The sequence below is a fragment of the Pongo abelii genome, chromosome 20, assembly GCF_028885655.2.
Source record: "Pongo abelii isolate AG06213 chromosome 20, NHGRI_mPonAbe1-v2.0_pri, whole genome shotgun sequence".
Taxonomy (NCBI): domain Eukaryota; kingdom Metazoa; phylum Chordata; class Mammalia; order Primates; family Hominidae; genus Pongo; species Pongo abelii.
The window spans coordinates 9653249-9679774 of record NC_072005.2 but is presented as its reverse complement, the minus strand read 5'-3'; the positions used below and the strand labels follow the sequence as shown (position 1 = coordinate 9679774).

Sequence of the window (26526 nt, the reverse complement as noted above, 5' to 3'; positions counted from 1 at the left end):
AGGTCTCTCTCTGTCACCTAGCCTGGAGTGCAGTGGTGTGATCATGGCTTACTGCAGCCTCTACCTCCCATGCTGAAGCAATCCTCCCACCTCAGTCTCCTAAGTAGGTGAGGTGCACGCTATCACACCTGGCTACTTTTTGTACTTTTTAGTAGAGGTGGGTTTTCATCATGTTTCCTAGGCAGGTCTTGAACTCCTGAGCTCAAGCCATTTGCCTGTGTTAGCCTCCCAAAACGATTTCCTTTCTTTAAAATTTCCTTAGGTCACTGCCTCCTTTTCAGCACTAGGTGGAATCTCAAACCCATGTTTGCCTCTGCTCTAGCAAACAATTAAGAATACTGCCCATCCAGAGTTGGGGAGTCCTAAAGGGCATATTCCAGCAATGTGGGAAGGCTGGCTGTGTGTTCTGCCCAGGGGACCTGTGTAGCATACCCCTACAGTATGGTGCTCCCAGGGCTGGGGATGGTAGTCCTGCCTCCCATCTTTGTCCCTGGATGTCCTCAGGGTATTTCTCCCTTCAGGCTCTTGTGATGCTTCCTGTGGGTTGAGACAGGGAGGGACTGATCTTTTACCAGGGAACCCAGGATGGTGGAGAAGGTGGTTGTCCACCTTGATCTCAGTTTTTTCCAGTGTAGAAACTGTGAGTTGGTAGAAATTTTCCACATTCTTGGTGCTGGATTAAGGAGAAGGGTGTTGTGGATATGGAAATTTGATTCTCTTACCATCTCCTTGGAGTTTTTTTCACTTCTTTGTAGCCACAGAAACTGCTTTTTTTTTTTTTTTTGACAGAGTCTTGCTCTGTCCCCAGGCTGGAGTGCAGTGGCAGGATCTTGGCTCACTGCAACCTCCACCTGCCGGGCTCAAGCAATTCTCCAACCTCAGTATCCTGAGTAGCTGGGACTTCTGGCATGTGCCACCACGCCCAGCTAATGTTTGTATTTTCAGTAGAGACAGGGTTTCACCATGTTGGCCAGGCTGGTCTCAAACTCCTGACCTCAGGTGATCCACCTGCCTTGGCCTCCCAAAGTGCTGGGATTACAGGCATGAGCCACTACTCCTGGCCTAGAGCTGTTTTTTAAAGCACACATGTGCATATATAGAAATGTATTATATAAACGGTGGTATTTGAGATATTTTCTTTTCTTTTCTTTTTGAGACAGAGTCTCACTCTGTCACCCAGGCTGTACCTCGTGAGCCACCATGCCCAGCTGGTCTTGAACTTCTGCCCTCAGGTGATCCACCTGCATCAGCCTCCCAAAGTGCTGGGATTATAGGTGTGAGCTACTGCATCTAGCCCTGAGAAACTTTTCAAAAACGGCAGAAACCCAAAAGTCCTCAGATCACACATATGATTACATCCATAAGCCAAATCAGATCACATATATGATTACATTCATAAGCAGGTGATCCACCTGCATCAGCCTCCCAAAATGCTGGGATTATAGGTGTGAGCTACTGCATCCAGCCCTGAGAAACTTTTCAAAAATGGCAGAAACCCAGAAGTCCTCAGATCACATATATGATTACATCCATAAGCCAAACCGTGCAAGAAATGTACAAGATAGTGTTGGAATACATGCCCTGTATGAAAACAATCAGTGACTGTTAGGGTCTTGTCAAAAGGAAAGGAGCCATCTTGAAGACAGTCCACTGGCCAGTGGTGGAACAACTTAACCATAACATAGTATTTTTTGTAAGTACTGATAATAAATCCAACCCAAAATGTGCAGTCCCTTCTTGGGGAAAATTAAACTTTAAGGAACGTTAAAACAAGTGAACTATAATTCCAGCACTTTTGGAGGCTGGGGCGGGTGGACCACCTGTGGTCAGGAGTTCGAGACCAGCCAGACCAACATGGAGAAACCCAGTCTCTACTAAAAACACAAAAATTAGCCAGGTGTGGTGATGTATGCCTGTAATCCCAGCTACTTGGGAGGCTGAGGCAGGAGAATAGCTTGAACTGAAGAGGCGGAGGTTGCAGTGAGCCAAGATCGCACCATTGCACTCCTGGCTGGGCAACAAGAGCGAAACTCCTTCTTAAAAAAAAAACAAAAAAAAACCCAAAAACAAATTCACAGGCCAAGTGTGGTGGCTCACACCTGTAATCTCAGCACTTTGGGAGGCCAAGGTGGGTAGATCACCTGAGGTCAGGAGTTCGAGACCAGCCTGGCAGTCATTGTGAAACCCCATCTCTACTAAAAATACAAAAAAAAATTAGCTGGGAATGGTGGCAGGCACCTGTAATCCCAGCTACTTGGGAGGCTGTGGCAGGAGAATCACTTGAACTAGGGAGTCCCAGCTACTCTGAAGTCCTGTAGTCCCAGCTACTCAAGAGGCTGAGGCAGGAAAATCGCTTGAACCTGGGAGGTGGAGGCTGCAGTGAGCCGAGATCGTGCCACTGCACTCCAGCCTGGGCGACAGAGCGAGACTCCATCTCAAAAAAGAAAAAGAAAAAGAAAAAAAAAGAACAATAGCTACAGTGGTGGCGATCATGCTACTGCAGTCTAGCCTGGGCAATAAGAGCGAGACTCTGTCTCAAAAAAAAAAGAAAAAAAAACCATCTACACAGTCAACCAGTGTGATGATTTTTGGAATGTCAGGACCCTTGAGGACTGTATTTTGGAAGTGAATAGGAAGGAAAATTTATGCAGTCTGGAGGCAATGGTGTGGAGTGATTCTGGCTGTTTCTTTTCCTTTCTTTTTTCTTTTTCCTTTTTTTTTTTTTTTTTGAGGTGGAGTCTCTCTCTGTCACCCAGGCTGGAGTGCAGTGGCGCAATCTTGCTTACTGCAAGCTCCGCCTCCCAGGTTCATGCCATTCTCCTGCCTCAGCCTCCCGAGTATCTGGGACTACAGGTGCCTGCCACCATGCCTGGCTAATTTTTTTTCTTTTGTTTTGTTTTGTATTTTTAGTAGAGATGAGGTTTCACTGCGTTAGCCAGATGGTCTCAATCTCCTGACCTCGTGATCTGCCCGCCTCGGCCTCCCAAAGTGCTGGGATTACAGGTGTGAGCCACCGCACCCGGCCAATTCTGGCTGTTTTTTCAAATAGGCATAGAGATAAGGCCATTATCTACATTAGTTGTATACCAAGTGCCAACTGTTGTGTTCATTCTTTTCAGTAAAGAACAACATTTAGAACAACAGCTGGCCAGGCGAGGTGGCTCACATCTGTAATCCCAGCACCTTGGGAGGCTGAGGTGGGCACCTCCTGGGTTTGAGTGATTCTCCTGCCTTAGCCTCCTGAGTAGGTGGGACTACAGCATGTGCCACCACGAGTGGCTAAGGTTTGTATTTTTAGTAGAGATGAGGTTTCACCATATGGGCTAGGCTGGTCTTGAACTCCTGACCTCAAGTTCATGCTATTGTCCTGCCTCAGCTTCCCGAGTAGCTGGGACTACAGGCACCCACCACCATGCCTGGCTAATTTTTTGTATTTTAGTAGAGACGGGGTTTCACCGTGTTAGCCAGGATGGTCTCGATCTCCTGACCTCGTGATCTGCCCGCCTTGACACTCCCAAAGTGCTGGGATTACAGGCATGAGCCACTGTGCCCGGCCTATTGTCTGTATTTTTTTTCTCTTTTTTTTTTTTGAGATGGAGTCTTGTTCTGTCTCCCCGGCTACAGTGCAGTGGCATGATCTCGGCTCACTGCAACCTCTGCCTCCCAGGATCAAGCAATTCTCCTGCCTCAGCCTCCTGAGTAGCTGGGATTACAGTCATGTGCCACCACACCTGGCTAATTTTTGTATCTTTAGTAGAGACAGGGTTTTGCCATGTTGGCCAGGCTGGTTTTGAACTCCTGACCTCAGGTGATCTGCCTGCCTCAGCCTCCCAAAGTACTGAGATTACAAGTGTGAGCCACCGCACCCGGCCATCTTTTGAATATTTTAAATTCTGTTCTTCATCATCTTAGGTACACAATGAAGTTATCAATAACACACGTGGCTAGTGACTACTGAGTTGTTCTGTGCAGGTCTGGACTGTCTTCTAGTCATACTGGGGTAACAGCATATACAGGAGATCAGGCTCTAGGGTCAAATATCAGACCAATTACTAGGATTATTTGAATGTAGGTTTTTTTCAGCATTAATAGAGGTAATGGGCCAGGCATGGTGGCTCATGCTTATTATCCCAGCACTTTGGGAGGCCAAGGTGGGAGGATTGTTTGAGCCCAGGAGTTTGAGACCAGCCTGGGCAACCTGGTGAAACCTTGTTTCTACTAAAAATGCAAAAAATTAGATCCAGTGGTGTGCACCTGTAGTCCCAGCCACTTTGGCAGCTGAAGTGGGAGAATCACTTGAGGCCAGGAGTTTGAGACCAGCCTGGCCAATATGATGAAACCCCATCCTTGCACATTTCTTTTTTATTGTTGTTGTTTGAGATGGAGTCTCGCACTGTCGCCTGGGCTGGAGTGCAATGGCACAGTCTCAGCTCACTGTAACCTCCACCTCCCATGGTCAAGCGATTCTCCTGCCTCAGTGTCCTGAGTAGCTGGGATTCCAGGTGCCCACCATCACACCCAGCTAATTTTTTCTATTTTTAGTAGAGACAGGGTTTCACTATGTTGGCCAGGCTGGTCTCGAACTCCTGACCTTGTGATCCACCTGCCTTGGCCTCCCAAAGTGTTGAGATTACAGGCATGAGCCACCGTGCCTGACTGACCCCATCCTTACTAAAAATATAAAAATTAGCCAGGCGTGGTGGTGCATACTTGTAATCCCAGCTACTTGGGAGGCTGAGGCCTGATAATCACTTGAACCTGGGAGGCAGAGGTTGCAGTGAGTCAAGATCATGCCACTGCATTTCAGCCTGGGCAACAGAGTGAGACTCTGTCTCAAAATAATAATAATAATATAAGAATAAGGCTTGATGATGCACACCTGTGGTCCCAGCTATTCAGGAAGCTGAGGTGGGAGGATCACTTGAGCCTGGGAAGTCTAGGCTACAGAGAGCTGTTGTTGTGCCATTGTACTTAAACCTGGGCAACAGAGTGAGACCCTGTCTCAATAAATAGATGGATAGATAGACAGATAGATAGATAGATGTAGGCAATGATAGCTATTGGGAAGGATGGTTATGAAAATTAAGTGAGCATGTATATATAAAGCTACTAGAGCTACTTCTGACATACTAGTCCTCAATAAATGTCAGTTGCTGTTACTAATACTATCATTACTGAGTGATGATACTAAGTATACAGTTTTTGGTGGCCTTCACATCTGTCACCTGCAGAGAGAAAGCCCATGCATAATGCTCAATGACTGATGTTTGATGCTTGTTGTTTGATGATTGGTATGAACAGGACCTCAGATAACCCTGTACAAAGAGGAATGGAGATTGCCTGTATCCACCTAGATTCATAAGCTGCCCTGAGGCGATCTTGGCATCAAGAAAGACAGCATTGAGGCACATCTCACCATCAGCTTCAGAGGATGTCAGCCATTGATTTGTCCCTTGGTAAGTCCTTGTTGATGCTCTTTTTCAGAAATTCTGCTTTAGGTCACCCTCCACAACATAAGAGTCCAGTGAGCTGGGCCTGAACAGGCATGCTGCTTTTTTTTTTTTTTTTCTTTTAGATGGAGTTTTGCTCTTGTTGCCCAGGCTGGAGTGCAATGGTGTGATCTTAGCTCACCACAACCTCCACCTCCTGGGTTCAAGCAATTCTCTTGCCTCACCTGCCCGAGTCACTGGGACCACAGGCTAATTTTGTATTTTTAGTAGAGACGGGTTTCTCCATGTTGGTCAGACTGGTCTTGAACTCCCGACCTCAGGTGATTTGCCTGCCTTGGCCTCCCAAAGTGTTGGAATTACAGGCATGAGCCACCGCACCCGGCCACTGCTAGTTCTTTTAGGAGGAATTCAAGTGAGACACAGAATGCTGTTTTATTTTATTCATATTTTTATTTATTTATTTTTTGAGACAGAATCTTGCTCTGTCACTCAGGCTGGAGTGCAGTGGTGTAATCTTGGCTCACTGCAACCTCCACCTCCTGAGTTCAAGCAATTCTCTTGCCTCAGCTTCCTAAGTAGCTGGGATCACAAGCATGCATCACCAGGTTCAGCTAATTTTTTTTCTTTTTTTTTTTTTTTGAGACGGAGTTTCACTCTGTCATCCAGGCTGAAGCGCAGTTGCTTGATCTCGAGTCATTGCAACCTCCACTTCCCAGGTTCAAGCAATTCTCTGCCTCAGCCTCCTGTAATTTTTTTTTTTTTTTTAGTGGAGACGGGGTTTTGCCATGTTGGCCAGGCTGGTCTTCAATGCCTGACCTCGAGTGATTTGCCCGCCTTGGCCTCCCAAAATGTTGGGATTACAGGCATGAGCCACTGTGCCCAGTCAGAATGCTGTTTTAGAATTCAGCCCTGGTTTGTGTGCCTTTGGAAATGCTACATAAGCTTCATGAGTGTTACTATTATGGGCAGATAGAGAGTACATTTTTCAGGGTGTATGTTTCCTTGAAAAAGGAAACTGTTACCCTTTACACAACAGGCAGCTCAGCCCACATCTGCTTTTCTGGGTCTAGGTGATACAGGAGTACTATGGCATTTCATGGAAGTGTTGTGTGTGTATAGTTTTTTCGAGTGTGCAGGAGCATATGGGAATTTCAAGCTAGGATGGAATGACTTCTCGGCATGAGAATGTGGGCAGCTGTGGCTTCTCATGCCTTCTTACTTTTCCACTAGGGTTTTTTTCCAGGGAACCAATCTGTCCTTTTGAAGAAAAGACAAAGATAGGAACGATGGTAGAGGACCACCGGTCAAATTCTTACCAGGTAAACAGAAAATGTACCGTTGTACAAAATGACATACTTACATCCAATAGGTAGACACATTTCCTTCTAGACAGACTCATCTCCAGAGTTTTCTTAGAGCAAATGAAGCCTTACTCAAGGACTGAGTCCCCAGATGAATTTCCCCAGGGAATGAGGTCTCCTGTACATAAAGTGTTAACTTGAAGATCATTCCAGTAGCTCGGTAATTACTAATTAAGCTTGACCTTCATGGTGCCAACTGCATCTTTATTACATTGCTGGGTGCAGTGACAGATGATAAAGCAGATGAAAGTGTCCTTTTATCAAATAATTTATTCACTCATCAGCGTTTATCAGGTATCTGCAGTGTGCTGAGGAGTGTGCTGCCTAGAGACCAATGGGACAGGAAGAGCTTCTAGCCTGTTTGTGCTGAGATAATGTAAGCAGTGTGCAGTGGCTCATGCCTGTAATTCCAGCTACTCAGGAGGCTGGGGTGGGAGGAGCACTTCAGCCCAGGAGATCGAAGCTGCAGTAAGCAGCGATTGTGCCTGTGTGACACAGTGGGACCCTGTCTTTATATATAAATAAATAAAAAGATTGGATAGATAGATAGATAGCTGCTAGATAGATAAAAATTCATGTTTAGGAAGTATTGTTCTAATCAAAAATTAAAATTAAAAAAATTAAAAAATTAAAAATAAATAGATCAGACAAAAAAGATTTAAAAAATTTTCTAAAAAGTACTGTTCAGATGGGCATGGTGGCTCACACCTATAATCCCAGCACCTTGGGAGGCCGAGGTGGGCCGATCACATGAGGTCAGAAGTTTGAGACCATCCTGGCCAACATGGTGAAACCCCATTTCTACTAAAATACAAAAATTAGCCAGGCATGGTGTTGCATGCCTGTAATCCCATCTACTTGGGAGGCTGAGGCATGAGAATCACTTGAACTTAGGAGGTGGAGGTTGCAGTGAGTTGAGATCGTGCCATTGCACTCCAGCCTGGGCAAAAAGAGCAAAACTCTGTCACACACACAAAAAAAGAAAAAAATGCTGTTAAAGGTATATGCCCGTAGGAGTTCAACCTTGATTGTTTAGACACAAGAGCTCCTGAGACATTAAACCCTGGAATAGATCAGGGGAGACTTGAGAACCACATATAAGTGAGTATAAGGTTCCCCTTTCCTCATTCTCCAGTGAATATTGGTGGAAGTGTTCATTGGCTCAAACCAGCATGTGTTTGATGACTTAGGATTCAGTGACGTTTGATGATGTGGCTGTGGAGTTCACCCCAGAGGAGTGGGCTTTACTGGACACAACTCAGAAATACCTCTACAGAGATGTGATGCTGGAGAACTACATGAACCTGGCCTCTGTGGGTAAGAGTAACATCACTTTGCTTGCCATACTGGCCTGCACCTTTAGTCCCAGATACTTGGGAGGCTGAGGTGGGAGAATCGCTGGAGCCTGGGAGTTTGATACTAGCATGGGCAACATTGTGAAACCTCATCTCTAAAAAAAAATTCCTAAATATAAAGACTAGGCCAGTCACGGAGGTTCACGCCTGTAATCCCAGCACTTTGGAAGGCTGAGGCAGGCAGATCACAAGGTCAGGAAATCAAGACCAGCCTGACTGACACGGTGAAACCCTGTCTCTACTAAAAATGCAAAAAAATCAGCCAGGCATGGTGGTACACACCTGTAGTCCCAGTTACTCGGGAGGCTGAGGCAGTAGAATTGCTTGAACCCAGGAGGCGGAGGTTGCAGTGAGCCGAGATTGTGCCACTGCACTCCAGCCTGGGTGACAGTGAGACTTTGACTCAAAAAAAAAAAAAAGATTTTTAAAGATCCACTTTGCCTGAGAAAATTTAAGCTATTTTTCCCAGAATTTCAGATATCTCTGACTTTTATTTTCCGTCTAGTCAAACAAAACTACCTGTTCTGTTTTTGTTTTTGTTTTTGTTTTTTTTTTTTGAGGGAGTCTCTCACTCTGCCACCCAGGAGTGGCAGGATCTCTGCTCACTGCAAGCTCCGCCTCCCGGGTTCTTGGCATTCTCCTGCTTCAGCTTCCCAAAGTTGTTCTTTTTTTTGTTAAGTTTATCATTTTGATATATGCTCTTTATCCTGATCTTTCCTGCTTTCCTTTCCTGATAATCTTCTCCTCCTGTTCCCCATCAGTTGTAATTTTCACAGGAGCAGTTTGTAATAAACTATCTAAACACATCAGTTGTGTAATAAACCCCACATCCTTATAGCCAAATTTTTGACATACCAAAATCCTCAAGGTTCTGTTGCTTTTATTTTCTTTTTCTTTTTCTTTTTTTGAGATGGAGTCTCGTTCTGTCACCCAGGCTGGAGTGCAGTGGTGTGATTTCAGCTCACTGCAACTGCTGCCTCTCGGGTTCAAGTGATTCCCCTGCCTCAGCCTCCTGAGTAGCTGGGACTACAGGCACACACCAACACACCCGGCTAATATATATACATATATATTTTTTGTATTTTGGTAGAGAGAGGGTTTCACCATGTTGGTCAGGATGGTCTTGATCTCCTGACCTCATGATCCACCCACCTCGGCCTCCCAAAGTCCTGGGATTACAGGCCTGAGCCACTGTGCCTGGCCTGTGGCTTTTATTTTTATATTGTGTTTAATTTGAAAACAAGGACAAATGACTCATTTTAAACTAATAATTTCTTCTCTAAACCCTTAGATTTCTTTTTCTGCTTAACTTCAGAATGGGAAATACAGCCTAGAACCAAACGGTCATCACTTCAGCAGGGTTTTTTGAAGAATCAAATATTCACTGGGATACAAATGGTAAGATTCATGAGGGATATTTATTTTTTCTTCTTTTTTTTGAGATGGAGTCTTGCTTTGCCAGGCTGAAGTGCAGTGGCACCATCTCAGCTCACCGCAACCTCCAACCCCCAGGTTCAAGCAATTCTCTTGCCTCAGCCTCCCGAGTAGCTGGGACTACAGGCACTCGCCACCATGCCCAGCTAATTTATTGTATTTATAGTAGAGACAGGGTTTCACCATGTTAGCCAGGATGGTCTTGATCTCCTGACCTCGTGATCCACCTGCCTTGAACTCCCAAAGTGCTGGGATTACAGGTGTGAGCCACTGTGTCAGGCCACGAGGGATATTTCTTAATTTCCTCTCTCAGAAAAGACTGAGAATTCCATTCTAAAAAATCAGCTCAGTTAGTGGTGTGGTTTACATCTGTATTCCCAGCTACTTGGGAGGCTGAGGTGGGAGCATCATTTCAGCCCAGGAATTCAAGACCGGTCTAGGCAGTATAGCAAGATACCATCTCTGATTTTAAAAAAAGGCTGGATGTGGTGGCTCATGCCTGTAATTCCAACACTTTAGGAGGCAAAGATAGGTGGATCACTTGAGGTCAGGAGTTTGAGACAGGCCTGGTCAACATGGTGAAAACTCTGTCTCTACTAAAAATACAAAATTAGCTGTGTGTGGTGGTGGACACCTGTTATCCTAGTTACTCGGGAGGCTGAGGCAGGACAATCGCTTACGCAGAGGCCGAGGTTGCTGAGTGAGCCAGCACTGCACCACTGCATTCCAGCCTAGGCGACCAAGTGAGACTCCGTCTAAAAAAAGAAAAGAAGAGAAAAGAAAGTGAGTCCTGTAATCCCAGCACTTTGGGATGCAGAGGTGTGTGGATCACTTGAGGTTAGCACCTTGAGACCAGCCTGACCAACATGGTGAAACTCTATCTCTACTAAAAATACAAAATTAGCCAGGTGTGGTGGTGGGCACCTGTAATCCCAGTTACATGGGAGGCTGAGGCAGAATTGCTTAAACACGGGAGGTGGAGTTGGCAGTGAAAAAGAAACAGCACAAATGAGAGATACTTGAGAGAGAAGTAGCCTGCACCCTTGAGGGAGCAGGGTCTCTGGAGAGATAGTCTGAATGTGATGAATTTTCTGATGTTCCATACCTGTATAACTTGTCACTGCAAAATACCCAAAAGTACATATTCCCACATATGTAACTAGACATTGAGGATTTAAACAGTTTCATGAAAATCTGCACAATTTGGCTGGGTGCAATGGCTGACACCTGTAATCCCAGCACTTTGGGAAGCTGAGGCAGGAGAACTGCTTGAGTCTAGGAGATCAAGACCAGCCTGGGCAACAGGGAGACTCTGTCTCTACAAAAAAATGAAAAATTAGCTGGGCACGTTGGCATGCACCTGTAATCCAAGCTCCTCGGGAGACTGAGGCAGGATGATGGCTTGAGCCTGGGAGTTTAAGGCTGCAGTGAGCTGTGATTGTGCCATGGTTCCCAGCCTGGGTGACAGAGTGAGACCCTGTCTCAAACCACCCCTGACAATCAAAAAAAGACAGTTTTTTTTTGAACAATTAGAGCCAGTGGCATAGAATTCTGGCAAGAAATCAAGAGGGTAGGAAATGAAACCATGGAAGAAAAATTGTAAAAGTTATGGTTATCAAAGTAGGCTGACTTGGTAGCTCATGTCTGTAATCCCAGCAGTTTGGGAAGCTGAGACAGGGGTTTGTTGAAGAGTTTGAGACCAGCCTAGGCTACATACCAAGACCCTGTCTCTATAAAAATAAATTGAGCCTGGGCACAGTGGCTCATACCTGTAATTCCAGCACTTTGGGAGGCCTAGGTGGGCGGATGAGAAGGTCAGGAGTTTGAGAACACCCTGGCTAACATGGTGAAATCCCATCTGTAGTAAAAATACAAAAATTAGCTGGGTCTGGTTGCACATGCTACTCGGCAGGCTGAGGCAGAAGAACTGCTTGAACCCAGGAGGCGGAGGTTGCAGTGAGCTGAAATCATGACACTGCACTCCAGCCAAAGTGAGACTCCATCCCAAAAATAAATAAAATAAAATCAATCAATCAATCAAAAAATTGGCCAGGCATGATGATGCATGCCTATAGTCCTAGCTACACAGCTTTTAGCTAGGATGATCACTTGAACCCAGCCAGGCGTTTGAGGTTACAGTGAGCCATGATCACTGCAGTGCACTATAGACCAGGCAATGGAGCGAAACCCCAGCTCTGAAAAAAGTAAAACATGCTGTGCATGGTGGGTCACGCCTGTAATCTTACCACTTTGGGAGGCCAGGACAGGCAGTTCACCTGAACTCAGGAGTTTGAGACCAGCCAGGGCAACTTGGCAAAACCTGAGTCTACAAAAAAAAAATAGAAAACTCCCCAGTGCAGTAGCGCACACCTGTATTTCCAGCTACTCGGGAGGCTGAGGCAGGAGAATCACTTGAGCCTGGGAGGTGGAGGTTGCAGTTAGCAGAGATTGTGCCACTGCACTGTAGACTGGGAGATAGAACAAGACATTGTCTCAAAAAAAAATTAAACATTAAAAAGTAATTGTCCTCAAAATAATGTTTCTGTGTTCAGATGGGTGAAATCTCTTAATATGTCTGAAAACATTTTAAATCCTTTATCCCCTCATCAGCAGACAAGAAGCTACAGTGGATGGAAACTCTGTGAGAATTGTGGTGAGGTCTTCAGTGAACAGTTTTGCCTTAAGACACACATGAGAGCTCAGAATGGAGGGAACACTTCTGAGGGTAATTGTTATGGAAAAGACATCCTCAGTGTGCACAAGGAAGCCTCTATTGGACAGGAACTTTCCAAATTTAATCCATGTGGAAAAGTCTTCACCTTAACTCCAGGCCTTGCTGTGCATCTTGAAATTCTCAATGGAAGACAACCCTACAAATGTAAGGAATGTGGAAAAGGCTTTAAGTATTTTGCAAGCCTTGATAATCACATGGGAATCCACATTGGAGAGAAACTCTGTGAATTTCAGGAATGTGAGAGAGTCATCACACCTTCCTCACACCTAAAGCAGTGTGTAACAGTTCATACTGGAAAGAAATCCGAAAAGACTAAGAACTGTGGGAAATCCTTCACTAATTTTTCTCAACTTTCTGCACATGCAAAAACTCATAAAGGAGAGAAGTCCTTTGAATGTAAAGAATGTGGAAGATCCTTTAGAAATTCCTCATCCTTTAATGTTCACATTCAAATTCACACTGGAATAAAACCACACAAATGTACGGAATGTGGGAAAGCCTTCACTAGATCAACTCACCTTACTCAACATGTAAGAACTCACACTGGAATAAAACCCTATGAATGTAAGGAATGTGGCCAAGCCTTCACTCAATACACAGGCCTTGCTATACACATACGAAATCACACTGGAGAGAAACCCTATCAGTGTAAGGAATGTGGGAAAGCCTTCAATAGATCTTCAACGCTTACTCAACATAGAAGAATTCACACAGGAGAGAAGCCTTATGAATGTGTTGAATGTGGGAAGACCTTCATTACTTCTTCCCATCGTAGTAAACATTTGAAAACTCACAGTGGAGAAAGGTAAATGCAAGATATGTGGGAAGGAATTTCTGTATTCCTCACCCCACCTGTGAACTCATACCAGAGAGAAACCCTTTGTATGTAAAGAATGTGGGAAAGCATTTGCTGTTTCCTCATGCCTAAGTATGCATGAAAGAATTCTCACTGGGGAGAAATCCTATGAATGTAAGGATATGAGTGTTGTTACCATTTAGCCCATTGGTTGCCATCTTTAATTATTGGCAGTGCAAAGACCATCAGATTTGTCCTAAATGCCTTTTGGAAGTAGTAATGGCTCACGGATTGGCCTTAGATGCATCCCAAGGGTCTGAAATTAAACCTACAGGTTCTGAATACAACTTCATGGTTCCCTGAGTCTGGGCATCTGTGAAGAAGGGTCATGGATGGTGAGGTCAGTACTGCAGGCTGCCTCACCTTGGTGATTAGATTCCTAAGATCATAGCATTAACAAGTTCTGTATGAGATAAATCATGCAGATTGATCCCAGCCCCTGTTGGTTAGTGGCTGCCAGTGTGGCACATTCATGTCAAAATTTACCAGAAGCCAAGATGATGTAGGCCTCATAGGTGGATTGTTAAAAAGATGCTCCTCCAAGGTTCTCTTCTGTTCCCATGGATCCTGCAGAGCATGTCAGGAATGAAACCATCCATAACTGCCAGTGCACTTTCACAGGTGATTATTTCTGTGTCCCCTTCTTGTAAAATAAGAAGTGTGACAACCTTGCCTGTTCTGTTCTGTCTTCTCTGTCCATTTTAGGTGGCACAATGTAAGTAGCAGTGTCTCTTCTAGTATAATCCAGTCTCTCTTCTCACTTTGAGGATTCTCTTCAGTACAAGTTTTCTAATTTTTGCAGTATGGATAGGCTGAGAATTTTCCAAATCTCCAAGTTATGGTTCCTTTTTCCTTAACAATTTCTTCTGCAATTCAGCTCTCCTTTTGCATTTTTGCTGAGACCAGCTGGGTCATGGAGACCCTAACCCAGTGGCTCCAGAGGAATTAAGACAAAGACACAGAATGCAGAGTGGGAATCGGGGCTCACAGCTTTCAGAGTTGAGCTTGAACAGAGTTTGACCCACATATTTATTGACAGTAAGCCTGTGGTAAACATTATTTCTATAGATTATAGATTAGCTAAAAGTATTCCTTATGGGAAAGAAAGGGACAGGCTCTGGCTTGTTATCTGCAACAGGATCATGTCCTTAAGGCGCAAATCACTCATGCTATTGTTTGTGGTTTAGGAATGCCTTGAGCAGTTGTCCAGTTTTCCACCCTGGGTGGGCCAGGTGTTCCTTGCCCTCATTCTGGTAAACCAGCAACCTCCAGCATGGGCGTCATAGCCATCACGAGCATGTCACAGTGCCGCAGAGATTTTGTTTATGGCCAGTTTCTCATGGCCTGTTTATGGTCAGATTTGGGGGGCCTGTTCTCAGCACATTTACCTGTAAGCAGTCAGGAAGAATGAAGCTTCCTGTGTCCTTTAACACTTTAATTACAGATCTTAGTGATACATACCCAGTTTTATCTCTCTCAAGCTCTACCTTCCATAAAATGGTAGAATACAGTTCTGCCAAGTTCTTCATCACTTCATATCAAGGGTTGTCTTTTCTTCATTTCCCGATAGCATGTTCCTCATTCCCCAGTGACACCTCACCAGAATAACCCTTACCATCCTTATTTCCAGCTTGCATATCAGAATTTTTCCAGCCTCTACTCATTTGTCAGTTTCAAAGCTGCTTAACATTTTTAGTTTTTTGTTTGTTTTTAATTGCAGTACCTCACTTCTCAGTACCAATATCTGCCTTAGTCAGCTCAGGCAACCATAGCAGAATACCACAGACCAAATGGCTTACAAATTAATTTAATTTTAAATCAATGAGCTTAAAAACACAGATTTTTTTTTTTTTTGTGATGGAGTTTTGCTCTTGTTGCCCAGGCTGGAGTGCAACGGCATGATCTTGGCTCACTGCAACCTCTGCCTCCTGAGTTACAGCAATTCTCCTGCCTCACCCTCAGTAGCTGGGATTATTGGCATGCACCACAAACCTTGGCTAAGTTTGTATTTTTAGTAGAGACAGGGTTTCTCCATGTTGGTCAGGCTGATCTCCATGTTGGTCAGATCTGACCTCAGGTGATCCACCTGCCTTGGCCTCCCAAAGTGCTGGGATTACAGGCCTGAGCCACCATATCTGGCCCAAAACACAAATTTATATTCTCACATATCTGGAGGCTGGAAGTCTGAGATCAGAGTGCCAGCATGGTCAACCTCTAGTGAGAGCTCTCTTCCTGGCATGTAAGTGCCCACTTCCTCATGTCTTCACACAATGGAGACCAACAAATAGGTCAGTCGGTTCCCCCCTCCCCACCCCCTTCTTTTTTCACATACAGTTTGGAGCGTCATGTGAAATTTGGGGGGTCACTGTATATATACATATATATATACCTAACTCCTAAAGTGGAAAACTAAGAGTCATTATTTACAGATTATCTGATTCTCTATGTGGAAAGAGAAAAGAATCATATTAAGTACTTTGGACTGAAAAATGACCCCCAAAATTCATATGATGATGAAGCTCTTTCTAAATATTTTCTTGCTTTACTGGACTGATTTTAACCCACAGCACAACACCAACTAAAAGTAGTAATACCAGCATACTTGTCTTTGCAGTTCTGGTGAGATATGTGCTCCATTTTATTGGCTTGGCTGTAGGTTTTAATTTCTTTTTTTATTTTTTGAAGAGTTTATGTCCTATTGGGGAACCTGCCCCCATATTCACATAGGTTCTTTTCTATTTTCTGTAAGTGTCAGCCAGCTTGAGAAATAAAGGGACAGAGTACAAAAGAGAGAAATTTTAAAGCTGGGTGTCCGGGGCAGACATCACATGTCGGTAGGTTCCGTGATGCCCCACAAGTCACAAAAACCAGCAAGTTTTTATTAGGGATTTTCAAAAGGGGAGGGAGTGTGCAAATAGGTGTAGGTCACAGACATCAAGTACTTTACAAGGTAATAGAATATTACAAGGCAAGTGGAGGCAGGGTGAGATCACAGGACCGAGGTGAAATTAAAATTGCTAATGAAGTTTCGGGCACCATTGTCATTGATAACATCTTATCCGGAGACAGGGTTTTGAGATCAACGGGTCTGACCAAAATTTATTAGGCGGGAATTTCCTCTTCCTAATAAGCCTGGGAGTGCTATGGGAGACTGGGGTCTATTTCACCCCTGCAGTCTCGACCATGAGAGACAGCTACACCCAGGGGGGCCAGTTCAGAGACCCACCCCCAGGTGTGCATTGTCTTTCTCAGGGATGTTCCTTGCTGAGAAAAAGAATTCAGTGATATTTCTCCCATTTGCTTGTGAAAGAAGAGAAATATGGCTCTGTTCCACCTGGCTCACCAGCGGTCAGAGTTTGAGGTTATCTCTCTTGTTTCCTAAACATTGCTGTTATCCTGTTCTTTTTTCAAGGTGCCCAGATTTCATATTGCTCAAACACACATGGTGTACAATTTGTGCAGTTAATGCAATTATTGCAGGGTCCTGAGGTGATATACATCTTCCTCAGCTGACAGGATTAAGAGATTAAAGTAAAGACAGGCATAGGAAATCACAAGGGTATTGATTGGGGAAGTGATAAATGTCCATGAAATCTTTACAATTTAGAGATTGCAGTAAAGACAGGCATATGAAATTATAAAAGTATTAATTTGGGGAACTAATAAATGTCCATGAAATCTTCACAATCCACGTTCTTCTGCCATGGCTTCAGCTGGTCCCCCTGTTTGGGGTCCCTGACTTCCCGCAACAATGTCCTGCAGGAAAAGTTTTTTCTTTATATCCAGTTTTTACATGATGAATTATTTCCCAATATTTCATAATTTATGAGGCTGAATTCCTCTTGAATGTATTAAATGCTTCCTTTGCATCCTCTGTGATGATCATGTTTATTTACTGATAAAACTCAATACCTAGAACTGCACCTAGCTCATGATGGTACCTAATAAATACTTCAATGAAATGATGTGGTAATGCATGCCTATAGTTTTAGCTACTTGGGAGGGTGGCCTGAGCCCAGGGGTTCTAGACCAGCTTAGGCAACATAGCAAGACCCCATCTCAAAAAAAAAAAAAAAAAAAAAAAAACTTGAAGAAGTGAATGCATGGAAGGGGGCTTTTCTAAAATAAATGTGGTCAGGCTGGGTGTGGGGGCTCATGCCTGTAATCCCAGCAATTTGGGAGGTTGGGGTGGGCAGATAACTTGAGGTCAAGAGTTCGAGACCAGCCCAGCCAACATGGTGAAACCCCATCTCTACTAACAATACAAAAATTAGCTGGGTGTGGTGATGTGCACCTGTAATCCCAGCTACTTGGGAGGCTGAAGCAGGAGAATCACTTGAACCCGGGAGGTGGAGGTTGCATTGAGCCGAGATTGCACCACTGCACTCCATGCTGGGTGACAGGGTGAGACTCTGTCAAAAATAAATAAATTAAATTAAATTAATGTGGTATTTGTATTTATTGCTTTTCCAATGTTACATCAACCTTGTATTCCTGTATAAGCTCGACTGTGACATAATGGATCACTTAAAAAGACTTGATTACCTTTACTAATATGTTATGGAGCTATGTTTGAATAACATTGTGATTTTTTTTTAAATTTTCCCTTAATGATATTTGTATACAATGACTGTCATATACTGTAGTGGGACGTGTTCCTACTATTTCCAAATTCTTAATCTATAAGAATCATCTAGACTGGGAATAGTGGCTCAGGCCTGTAATCCCAGCACTTCTGGAGGCTGAGGCAAAAGCATCCCTTGAGCCAAGGAGTTCAAACCAGCCTGGGCAACATAGCGAGACAACATCTCTATTTTAAAATACTACAAGGTATTTTCGTATTTTTGGTTTGTTTCTTTGTTTTTGAGTTGGTGTTTCACTCGTTGCCCAGGCTGGAGTCCAATGGTGTGATCTCAACTTATTGCAAATTCCACCTCCTGGGTTCCAGTGGTTCTCCTGCCTCAGCCTCCCAAGTAGCTGGGATTACAGGCAGCCTCCACCTTGCCTGGCTGATTTTTGTATTTTTAGTAGAGACGTTTTTGTCAAGTTGGCCAGGCTGGTCTCAAACTCCTGACCTCAGGAGATCCGCATGCCTCATACTCCCAAAGTACTGGGATTACAGGCGCGAGCCACCGTGCCCGGCCAATACTACAAAATATTTTAAAAAGTTAAAATTATCTCTTCTGGCTGGTCATAGTGGCTCACACTTTTAATCCCAGCACATTGGGAAGCTCAGTCAGAAGGATTCCTTGAGGCCAGGAGTTAAAGATCAGTCTGCACAACATAGACCCCATATCTCAAAAAACAAACAAACAAAAAACAGTTATCAGACTGGGTGTGGTGGCTCATGCCTGTAATCCTACCACTTTGGGAGGCTGAGGCAGGCAGATCACGAGGTCAAGAGATCAAGACCATCCTGGCCAACATGTTGAAACCCCGTCTTTACTAAAAATACAAAAATTAGCTGGGCATGGTGGTGTGTCCCTGTAATCCCAGCTACTCAGGAAGCTGAGGCAGGAGAATCTCTTGAACCCCTGCAGTGGAGGTTTCAATGAGCCTAGATCGCACCACTGCACTCCAGCCTGGCAACAGAGTGAGAATCCGTCTCAAAAAAAAAAAAAGACAACTAGGTTGGGCACAGTGCTTCAAGCCTTAAATCACAGCATTTTGGGAGGTCGAGGCAGGGGGATCACCTGAGGTCAGGAGTTCAAGACCAGCCTGGCCAACGCGGTGAAACTTTGTCTCTACAAAAAAATTCAAAAAATAAAATAAAATTAGCCAGGTGAGTTGGTGGGCGCCTGTAATCCCAGCCGCTTGGGAGGCTGAGGCAGGAGAATCACTTGAATCTGGGAGGCAAAGGTTGCAGTGAGTTGAGTTCATGCCACTGCACTCCAGCCTGGGTGACAAGAGCAAAACTCATCTCATAAAAAAGAAAAAAAAAGACAACTAAGGCTTGCATAAGCATTTTGAGAATATTCTTCTAGGCATGTTTTTATTTTCAAATGTGTAGCAAAAATTTATACTTTTTATATTTTTCATTTTTGCTGGTTGTGTAACTTCAGTCTCCTTTTGCATTCTGGAATGACTTATTAATTGTGCATTCTTTCCCTTGTGTTAATCTTGGTAGAGAGTACCCAGGTTTATGAATTCTTTCAGATAATATTTGGCTTGAAAATCTACACTATTTCTCGCATGTTTTCTTTTCCACTAATTCTGTTAGATATTTATATATCAGCTTGATTTTTCTCTACTTAGTCTTTCTGTATGCTTTTTTAAAAAATGTGTCTTTTTATACATACTTTAGCTGGAGTTTTAAAAAATCTGTGTACCGCTGGGTGTAGTGGCTGACGCCTGTAATCACAGCAGTTTGGGAGGCCAAGGCTGGTGGATCACCTGAGGTCAGGAGTTCAAGACCAGCCTGACCAACACTGATAAACCCCATCTCTACTAAAAATACAAAATTAGCCGTGCCTAGTGGTGCATGCCTGTAATGCCAGCTACTTGGGAGGCTGAGGCAGGAGAATCATTTGAACCCAGGAGGCAGAGGTTGCAGTGAGCCGAGATTGTGCCATTGCACTGCAGCCTGGGCAACAAGAGTGAAACTCTGTGTCACAAAAAAATAAAAAAAAAAGAAAAAAGAATACTTGAATAATACCAATTAACAATCCTTTTATGTTGCACATTTAGTGCCTTACATATAATTTAATTAGTAATAATTTGGATTAATTTCTAGCATCTTATTTTTTTCTGTTTGTTTCATTGTGTTCCCCTCTTTGTATTGATCTGTATTGATCATACTTTAATTTATTTTATTCTTGATGTTTGAAATTTGTATGTTACTTTTCGTTGTTACCATAAATAACAATTTTAAATGTAAGTCTTTGTTAATACGTTTTCTTTCTAACTAAGTGCACTAGGCTGTTTGAATAAAGTGATTCCCATATACACTTACTACACTTGGAGAGAGACCCAGAAGGAAGTGCATTGTCACACAAGCTATTAGATCTGGTGGCAGAAAGAACAGGCTCCTTGACAAAGAGGCCCAGTGACACCCTGTGGTGATTACAGATGTCTTGAGATTACTATCTGAAGGTGCAATCTCTCTCCTTTCCTTTTTATGTGAGCCAGTCCTTGCTTTGACCAGCAGAAACCAGCACAACTTCGGTTTGCAAGTCCATCCTCAAGAGGCTTCTGCTAATTAAGTAGCTGCTGCTTTCAGCTAGTAATTTTTGTGGCTGTTTATTACACAGTAAAGGCCAACTGATACACATACCCCTTTGCCCACAAGCCAATAAACTGTGGTTCTTCAGGACCCATTGGGAAATCCTCCAGAACCAGGCCCACTTGTGTTAGCAGTAAAGAATTCTGGGCCAGGCACGGTGGCTCACGCCTTTAAACCCAGCACTTTGGTAGGCTGAGGTGGTCGGATCACGAGGCCAAGAGATTGAGACAATTTGGGGCAAAATGGTGAACCCCCATCTCTACCAAAAATACAAAAATTAGCTGGGTGTGGTGGCACTCACCTGCAGTCCCAGCTACTTGGGGGCTGAGATAGGATAATCACTTGAACCTGGGAGGTGGAGGTTACAGTGAGCTCATATTGCGCCATGGTACTCCAGCCTGGTGACAGAGTGAGACTCTGTCTCAAAAAAAAAAAAAAAAAAAAATTCTGTCAGTGTTCACAGAGGTACTGGGCATCTCCCAGTATGGGCTGCGATGAGAAAATCAAGATTTGAATTCATATTCCTCTGCTTAGGGACTCAGCAGGCCTGAAGTCAGCAGGACTGAAGGCCCAAAGAAACAGTTGATGTTATGAGCTGCAAGCAAGTTGCCAGGTGATATGGTTTGGCTGTGTCCCCACCCAAATATCATCTTGAATTGAATTGTAGCTCCCGTAATCCCCACGGTGTCAAGGGAGAGACCAGGTGGGAGGTAATAGAATCATGGGGGTGGGTTTTCCCATGCTGTTCAAGTAATTCTCATGCCTCAGTTGGCCAAGTAGCTGGGATAATAGGTATGTGCTGTTTTTATGACAGTGATTGAGTCTCATGAGGACTGTCAGTTTTACAAGCAGCTGTTCCCCTGGACAGGCTCTCTTGCCTTCTGCCATGTAAGATGTGCCTTTGCTTCTCCTTCACCTTCTGTCATGATTTTGAGGCCTCCCCAGCAATGTGGAACTGTGAGTCCATTAAACCTCTTTTTCTTCATAAATTACCCAGTCTTGGCCAGGCACGGTGGCTCACACTGTAACAACAAGGAACACAGCACCTAAGCTCAGACTTTTTTATTTTGGTAGAGAAGGTATCTCAATCCATTGCCCAGGCTGTTCTCAAACTTCTGAGCTAAAGTGATCCTCTCTTCTGGGCCTCCCAAAGTGCTGGGATTACAAGCATGAGCCACCATGTCCAGCCAGACATCCTTACATTACATGAAATTTTCAAGGTCCAGTTGGTCCTAATTCTCCATAAATCCTTTCAGAGTATTAACAATGAAGCAAATCTTGCTAAATCTTTTTATGATGCCAGTAGAAGAGATATATATATATCATTTTTATCACTGATAAAAACAGTACAGTCATTAAAAACTACAGAATTATATTGGTAATGAATATTGGTACAAATGCACTAAGTAAGCCAGGCACGGTGGCTCATGTGCCTGTAATCCCAGCACTTTGGGAGGCCAAGGCAGGTGGATCACGAGGTCAGATCGAGATCATCCTGGCTAAGACGGTGAAACCTTGTATCTACTAAAACTAAAAAAATATAGCTGGGTGTGATGGCATGTGCATGCATTCCTAGTTACTCAGGAGGCTGAGGCAGGAGGTTACAGTGAACTGAGATCACACCACTGTACTCCAGCCTGGGAGACAGAGTAAGACTCTCAAAAAACAAACAAAAAAATGTGCTAAGTATAATAGTAGCAACTGGGCAAAGTGGCTTATGCCTGGAGTCTCAACACTTTGAAAGGAGGCAAAAGGATTACTTGAGCTCAGGAGTTCAAGACCTGCCTGGACAACATAGCAAGCCCCCCTCTCTACAAAAAAACTTAAAAATTAAAAAATGCAGTGAGCCAAGATCATGCCACTGCATTCCAGCCTGGGCAACAGAGCAAGACTCCATTTAAAAAAAAAAAAAAAAGGAAAGAAGGAGGGAAGGAATTAGCAAATAAATTCCAACCCCATGATAAGAAAATAGTAAACCCAGTGGCATTTACTGCAAGAATGTAAGGTTGGCTCTGGCTCATTTGTATCTTTGTATTTGTGCATTCACCATTATGGATGATGCCTGGAATTTGCCCACAGGGATGCTCAAGACCCCTTCAGACACATTCTTTTTTTTCTAAACTTATTTATGAATGACAGAGTCTCGCTCTGTCACCCAGGCTGGAGTGCAGTGGCATGATCTTGGCTCACTGCAACCTCCAATTCCTGGGTTCAAGTGATTCTCCTGCCTCAGCCTCCCAAGTAGCTGGGATTACAGGTGTGTACCACCACACCCAGCTAATTTTTCAGTACAGACGGGGTTTTGCCATGTTGGCCAGGCTGGTCTTGAACTCCTGAGACCCCCCTGACTCAGCCTGATTCAACCTCCCAAAGTGCTGGGATTACAGGAATGAGCCACAGTGGCCGGTGGTGGTTTTTTTTTTTTTTTTTTCAGAGATGGTGTCTTGCCATGTCACCCAGGCTGGAGTGCAGTGGTGCAATCATAGCTCACTGCAGCCTCAACCTCCTGGGCTCAAGCAATCCTCTCACCTCAGCCTTCTGAGTAGCTGGGAATGCAGGCATGTATCACCATGCCCAGCTAATTTTTTTTTATTTTTTAATTTTTCTTTTTTTTGTCAAGACAGTGTCTCACTATATTGCCCAGGCTGGTCTTGAAATCCTGTTCAAGTTATCCTTCTGCATCAGCCTCCCAAAATGCTAGGATGACAGGGGTGAGCCACTGTGCCTGGCCTCTATTTCTAATGTCTAGGCAGCAACTGTTGTTGTGTTGTTCCTGTTACATAGTCTTATTACCCATTTGATACAAAGTTCAGATTGATTGTTCCTGTTCATATTCCATTTTGGATTTTCCCTCTATCTTTGTTGATTTTTAAAAAAATTAAATATGTAAAAGAATAAAGGGCCAAGCAGAGTGGCTCGCAGTTGTAATGCCAACAATGTGGGAGGCCAAGGAGGGACGATCGCTTGAGCCCAGGAGTTTGAGAGCAGCCTGGGCAACATAGAGAAGTCTTTTCTCTACAAAATATATTTTTAAAAATTAGCTGGATGTGGTGGTGCGCATATGTAGTCCCTGGTACTCAGGCAAAGGATTGCTTGAGCCCAGGAAGTAAAGGCTGCAGTGAGCCATGAAAATGCCACTACACTGCAGCCTGTGTGACAAAGTGGAATCCTGCTTTTTTTTTTCTTTTTTTTTTTAAAGAAAAAAAAGACGATTTTAAACATCAGAACTGTAAGGTACTCTGAGCTGGCCATACCATGGTCAAGCCATCGCAACATCCCCCCGCCCTTGTGATAATGTACTTTGTGATATTCCCCCACCCTTGTGAAAGTACTTTATAAGATACATCCTCCCCACACCTAGTGAATGTACCCTGCCCTTGGCCCTTGTGACAGTACACCCTCCCCGCCCTTGTAAATGTACTTTGTAATATCCTCCCCACCGTTGAGAATGTACTTTGTAACATCCACCCCACTGCCTGCAAAAAAAATTGCTCCTAACTCCACCACTTATCCCAGACCTATGAGAACTAATGATAATCCCACCACCCTTTGCTGACTGTTTTGTTGGACCCAGCCCATCTGCATCCGGATGTAATATACTGCCATGGTTGCTCGCACAAAGCCTGCTAGGTGCTCTCTTTACTCAGACGCATGTAACATTTTGTGCTGAAACCTGGGACAGTGGAACTCCTCAGGAGACCCATCCCCTGTCGTTATACTCCCTCCATGAGGAGATCCACCTATGACCTTGGGTCATCAGACCAGCCAGCAGAAGGATCGTCTCACTAATTTCAAACCAGTAAGTGGTTTTTTGCACTCGGGTAAGTGGTTTTTTTGCTCTCTACGTAACCTCTCTCACCTCCCTTCAATCTCTCTTCTTTCAATTTCAGTTTCTCTCCCTTCCTGGTAGAGACAAAAAGGAGACACACTTTATCCGTGCATCCAAAGACCCGGATGTTGGTCATGGACTTGGGAAGACCGTCTTCCCTTGGTGTTTGATCACCACGGGGATGCCTGCCTTGATCATTCACCCACATTCCCTTGATGGCAGGTCAATTGCAGGGATGCTTGTTTTGGCTGCTCACCCACATTAAAGCCCAAGACTCAGTCAGGGATGCCCACTGGAAGACTGGTAGCTGCCCACCTCCATTTCTGCATGTGTCTACTTTCCTCTTTAAACTTACCTTCTCCACTAAGGGCAACCTTCTGCATTCCATTCCTCCCTCTTCCCCCTTAGCCTGTGTTCTTAGAAACCTAAAACCCCTTTGACTAACACCTGACATAAAACCTAAACATCTTATTTTCTTCTGTAATACCACTTGGCCCCAGTACAAACTCGACAATTTTTCCAAGTGGCCAGAGAATGGCACTTTCGATTTGTCTATCCTACAAGACCTTGATAATTTTTGTTGAAAATTGGGCAAAAGGTTGAGATGCCTGATGTCCAGGCATTTTTTACACTTCACTCCCACCCTAGTTTCTGCTCCCAATGCGACTTGTCCCAGATTTTCCTTCTTTCTCTCCCATCTGCTCCTTTGGTCTCCACCCCAAGCTCAGAGTCCTCTGAATCTTCCTTTTCCACTGACCCCTGTGACCTCTCTCCTCCTCCCCCAGCTGCTCCTCGCCAGGCTGAATTGGGTCCCAATTCTTCCACAGCCTCTGCTACCCCACCCTATAATGCTTCTATTACCTCCCCTCCTCACACCCAGTCCGGCTTATAGTTTTGTTCTGTGACTAGCTCTCCCCAACGTGCCCCAAGATTTCCTCTTAGAGAGGTGGCTGGAGCTGAAGGCATAGTCAGGGTACATGTGCCTTTTTCTCCATCAGACCTTTCCCAAATGAGCCAGCATTTAGACTCTTTCTCATCAGACCCCACTCAATATATACAGGAATTCCAATATCTAACTCAGTCCTACAATTTAACCTGGAGTGACTTAAATGTCATCCTGACCTGTACCCTCTCCCCAAATGAACGAGAAAGAGTTTATTTTCTAGCCCAGTCCTACATGGACACCTGCCACCTTCATGAGCCAGGCCTCCAAGAGGGCACCAGGGCAGTTCCCTGAGAGGATCTCCATTGGCAATACCAGATGGAATCCCCAGGTATAGCTAGGCAAGATTACATGGTCTACTGCCTAGTTGATGGGCTCAAAAAGGCAGGCATACAGCGCTGTTAATTAGGACAAGCTAAAGAAAACTACCCAATGTAAAGATGAAAACCCCGCCCAGTTTATGGCCCAATTAGCAGCTACCTTTAGATGCTTTAGAGCCCTAGACCCATGGGGGCTAGAAGGCCCCCTTATCCTTAATATGAATTTTATCACCCAATCCACTCCTAACATTAGAAAAAGAACTCCAAAAATTGGATTCCAGCCCTCAAGCCCCACAACAGGATTTAATCAACCTCGCCTTCAAGGTGTTCAGTAACCAAGAAAAAGTCGCCAAGTGGCAACATATCTTGGGATTCTTCATAAGCTGTGCCCTGTTGGTGTGGGCCCCTACTGGAAGTCTGACTCTCTGACTCACATCACCGCCACTCCTAAAGCTCCTGGAGCTCAAACCCAATGTTCCTTGGCTGACTCCTTCCCAGATCTCCTTGGCTTAGCGGCTGAAGACTGATGATGCCCGATCATCTCAGAAGCCCCCTGGACCATGATGGACACCGAGCTCTGGGTAACTCTTACAGTGGAAGGTAAGTCCATCCCCTGTTTAATCAATATGAGGGATACCCACTCCACTTTACCTTCTTCTCAGGGGCCTGTTTCCCTTGCCCCTGTAACTGTTGTGGGTATTGATGGCTAGGCTTGTAGACCCCTTAAAACTCCCCAACTCTGGTGCCAACTTGGACAATATTCTTTTATGCACTCTTTTTTAGTTATCCATACCTGCCCAGTTCCCTTATTAGGCTGAGACATTTTAACTAAATTATCTGCTTCCCTGACTATTCCTGGACTACAGCCACACCTCATTGCTGTCCTTATGCCTGATTCAAGGCCTCTTTTCCATCCTCTTCTCGTGTCTCCCTACCTTAATCCACAGGTATGGGATACCACTATGGCCTCCTTGGTGACCAATCAGGCACCCCTTACCATCCCATTAAAACCTAATCACCCT

The 26526-nt window shown here is 44.3% G+C and overlaps 1 protein-coding gene and 1 long non-coding RNA gene across 5 annotated transcripts in view; one reads left to right on the top strand and one right to left on the bottom strand.

Moving 5' to 3' along the window:
- Positions 1-20067, top strand: part of ZNF562 (zinc finger protein 562) — a 29070-nt gene extending 9003 nt beyond the window's left edge. For 3 of the 4 annotated variants that reach the window (XM_063719293.1, XM_024237028.3, XM_063719292.1), the window contains 5 exons: positions 5302-5456; positions 6681-6769; positions 8002-8128; positions 9458-9564; positions 12211-20067. In XM_063719293.1, the coding sequence (XP_063575363.1) occupies positions 5432-5456; positions 6681-6769; positions 8002-8128; positions 9458-9564; positions 12211-13143 (1281 nt within the window). In that variant the 5' untranslated portion in view covers positions 5302-5431 and the 3' untranslated portion in view covers positions 13144-20067. The remainder of the gene's footprint in view (positions 1-5301; positions 5457-6680; positions 6770-8001; positions 8129-9457; positions 9565-12210) is intronic. The other variant, XM_063719294.1, reaches the window with a different exon arrangement.
- On the bottom strand, positions 14097-22278 carry LOC134760625 (uncharacterized). Its single transcript, XR_010138416.1, has 2 exons — positions 20714-22278; positions 14097-16946 (listed from the first exon to the last, which is right to left on the bottom strand). It is a non-coding gene; the product is annotated as an uncharacterized LOC134760625 (long non-coding RNA).
- Between the last annotated feature and the right edge of the window lie 4248 nt (positions 22279-26526).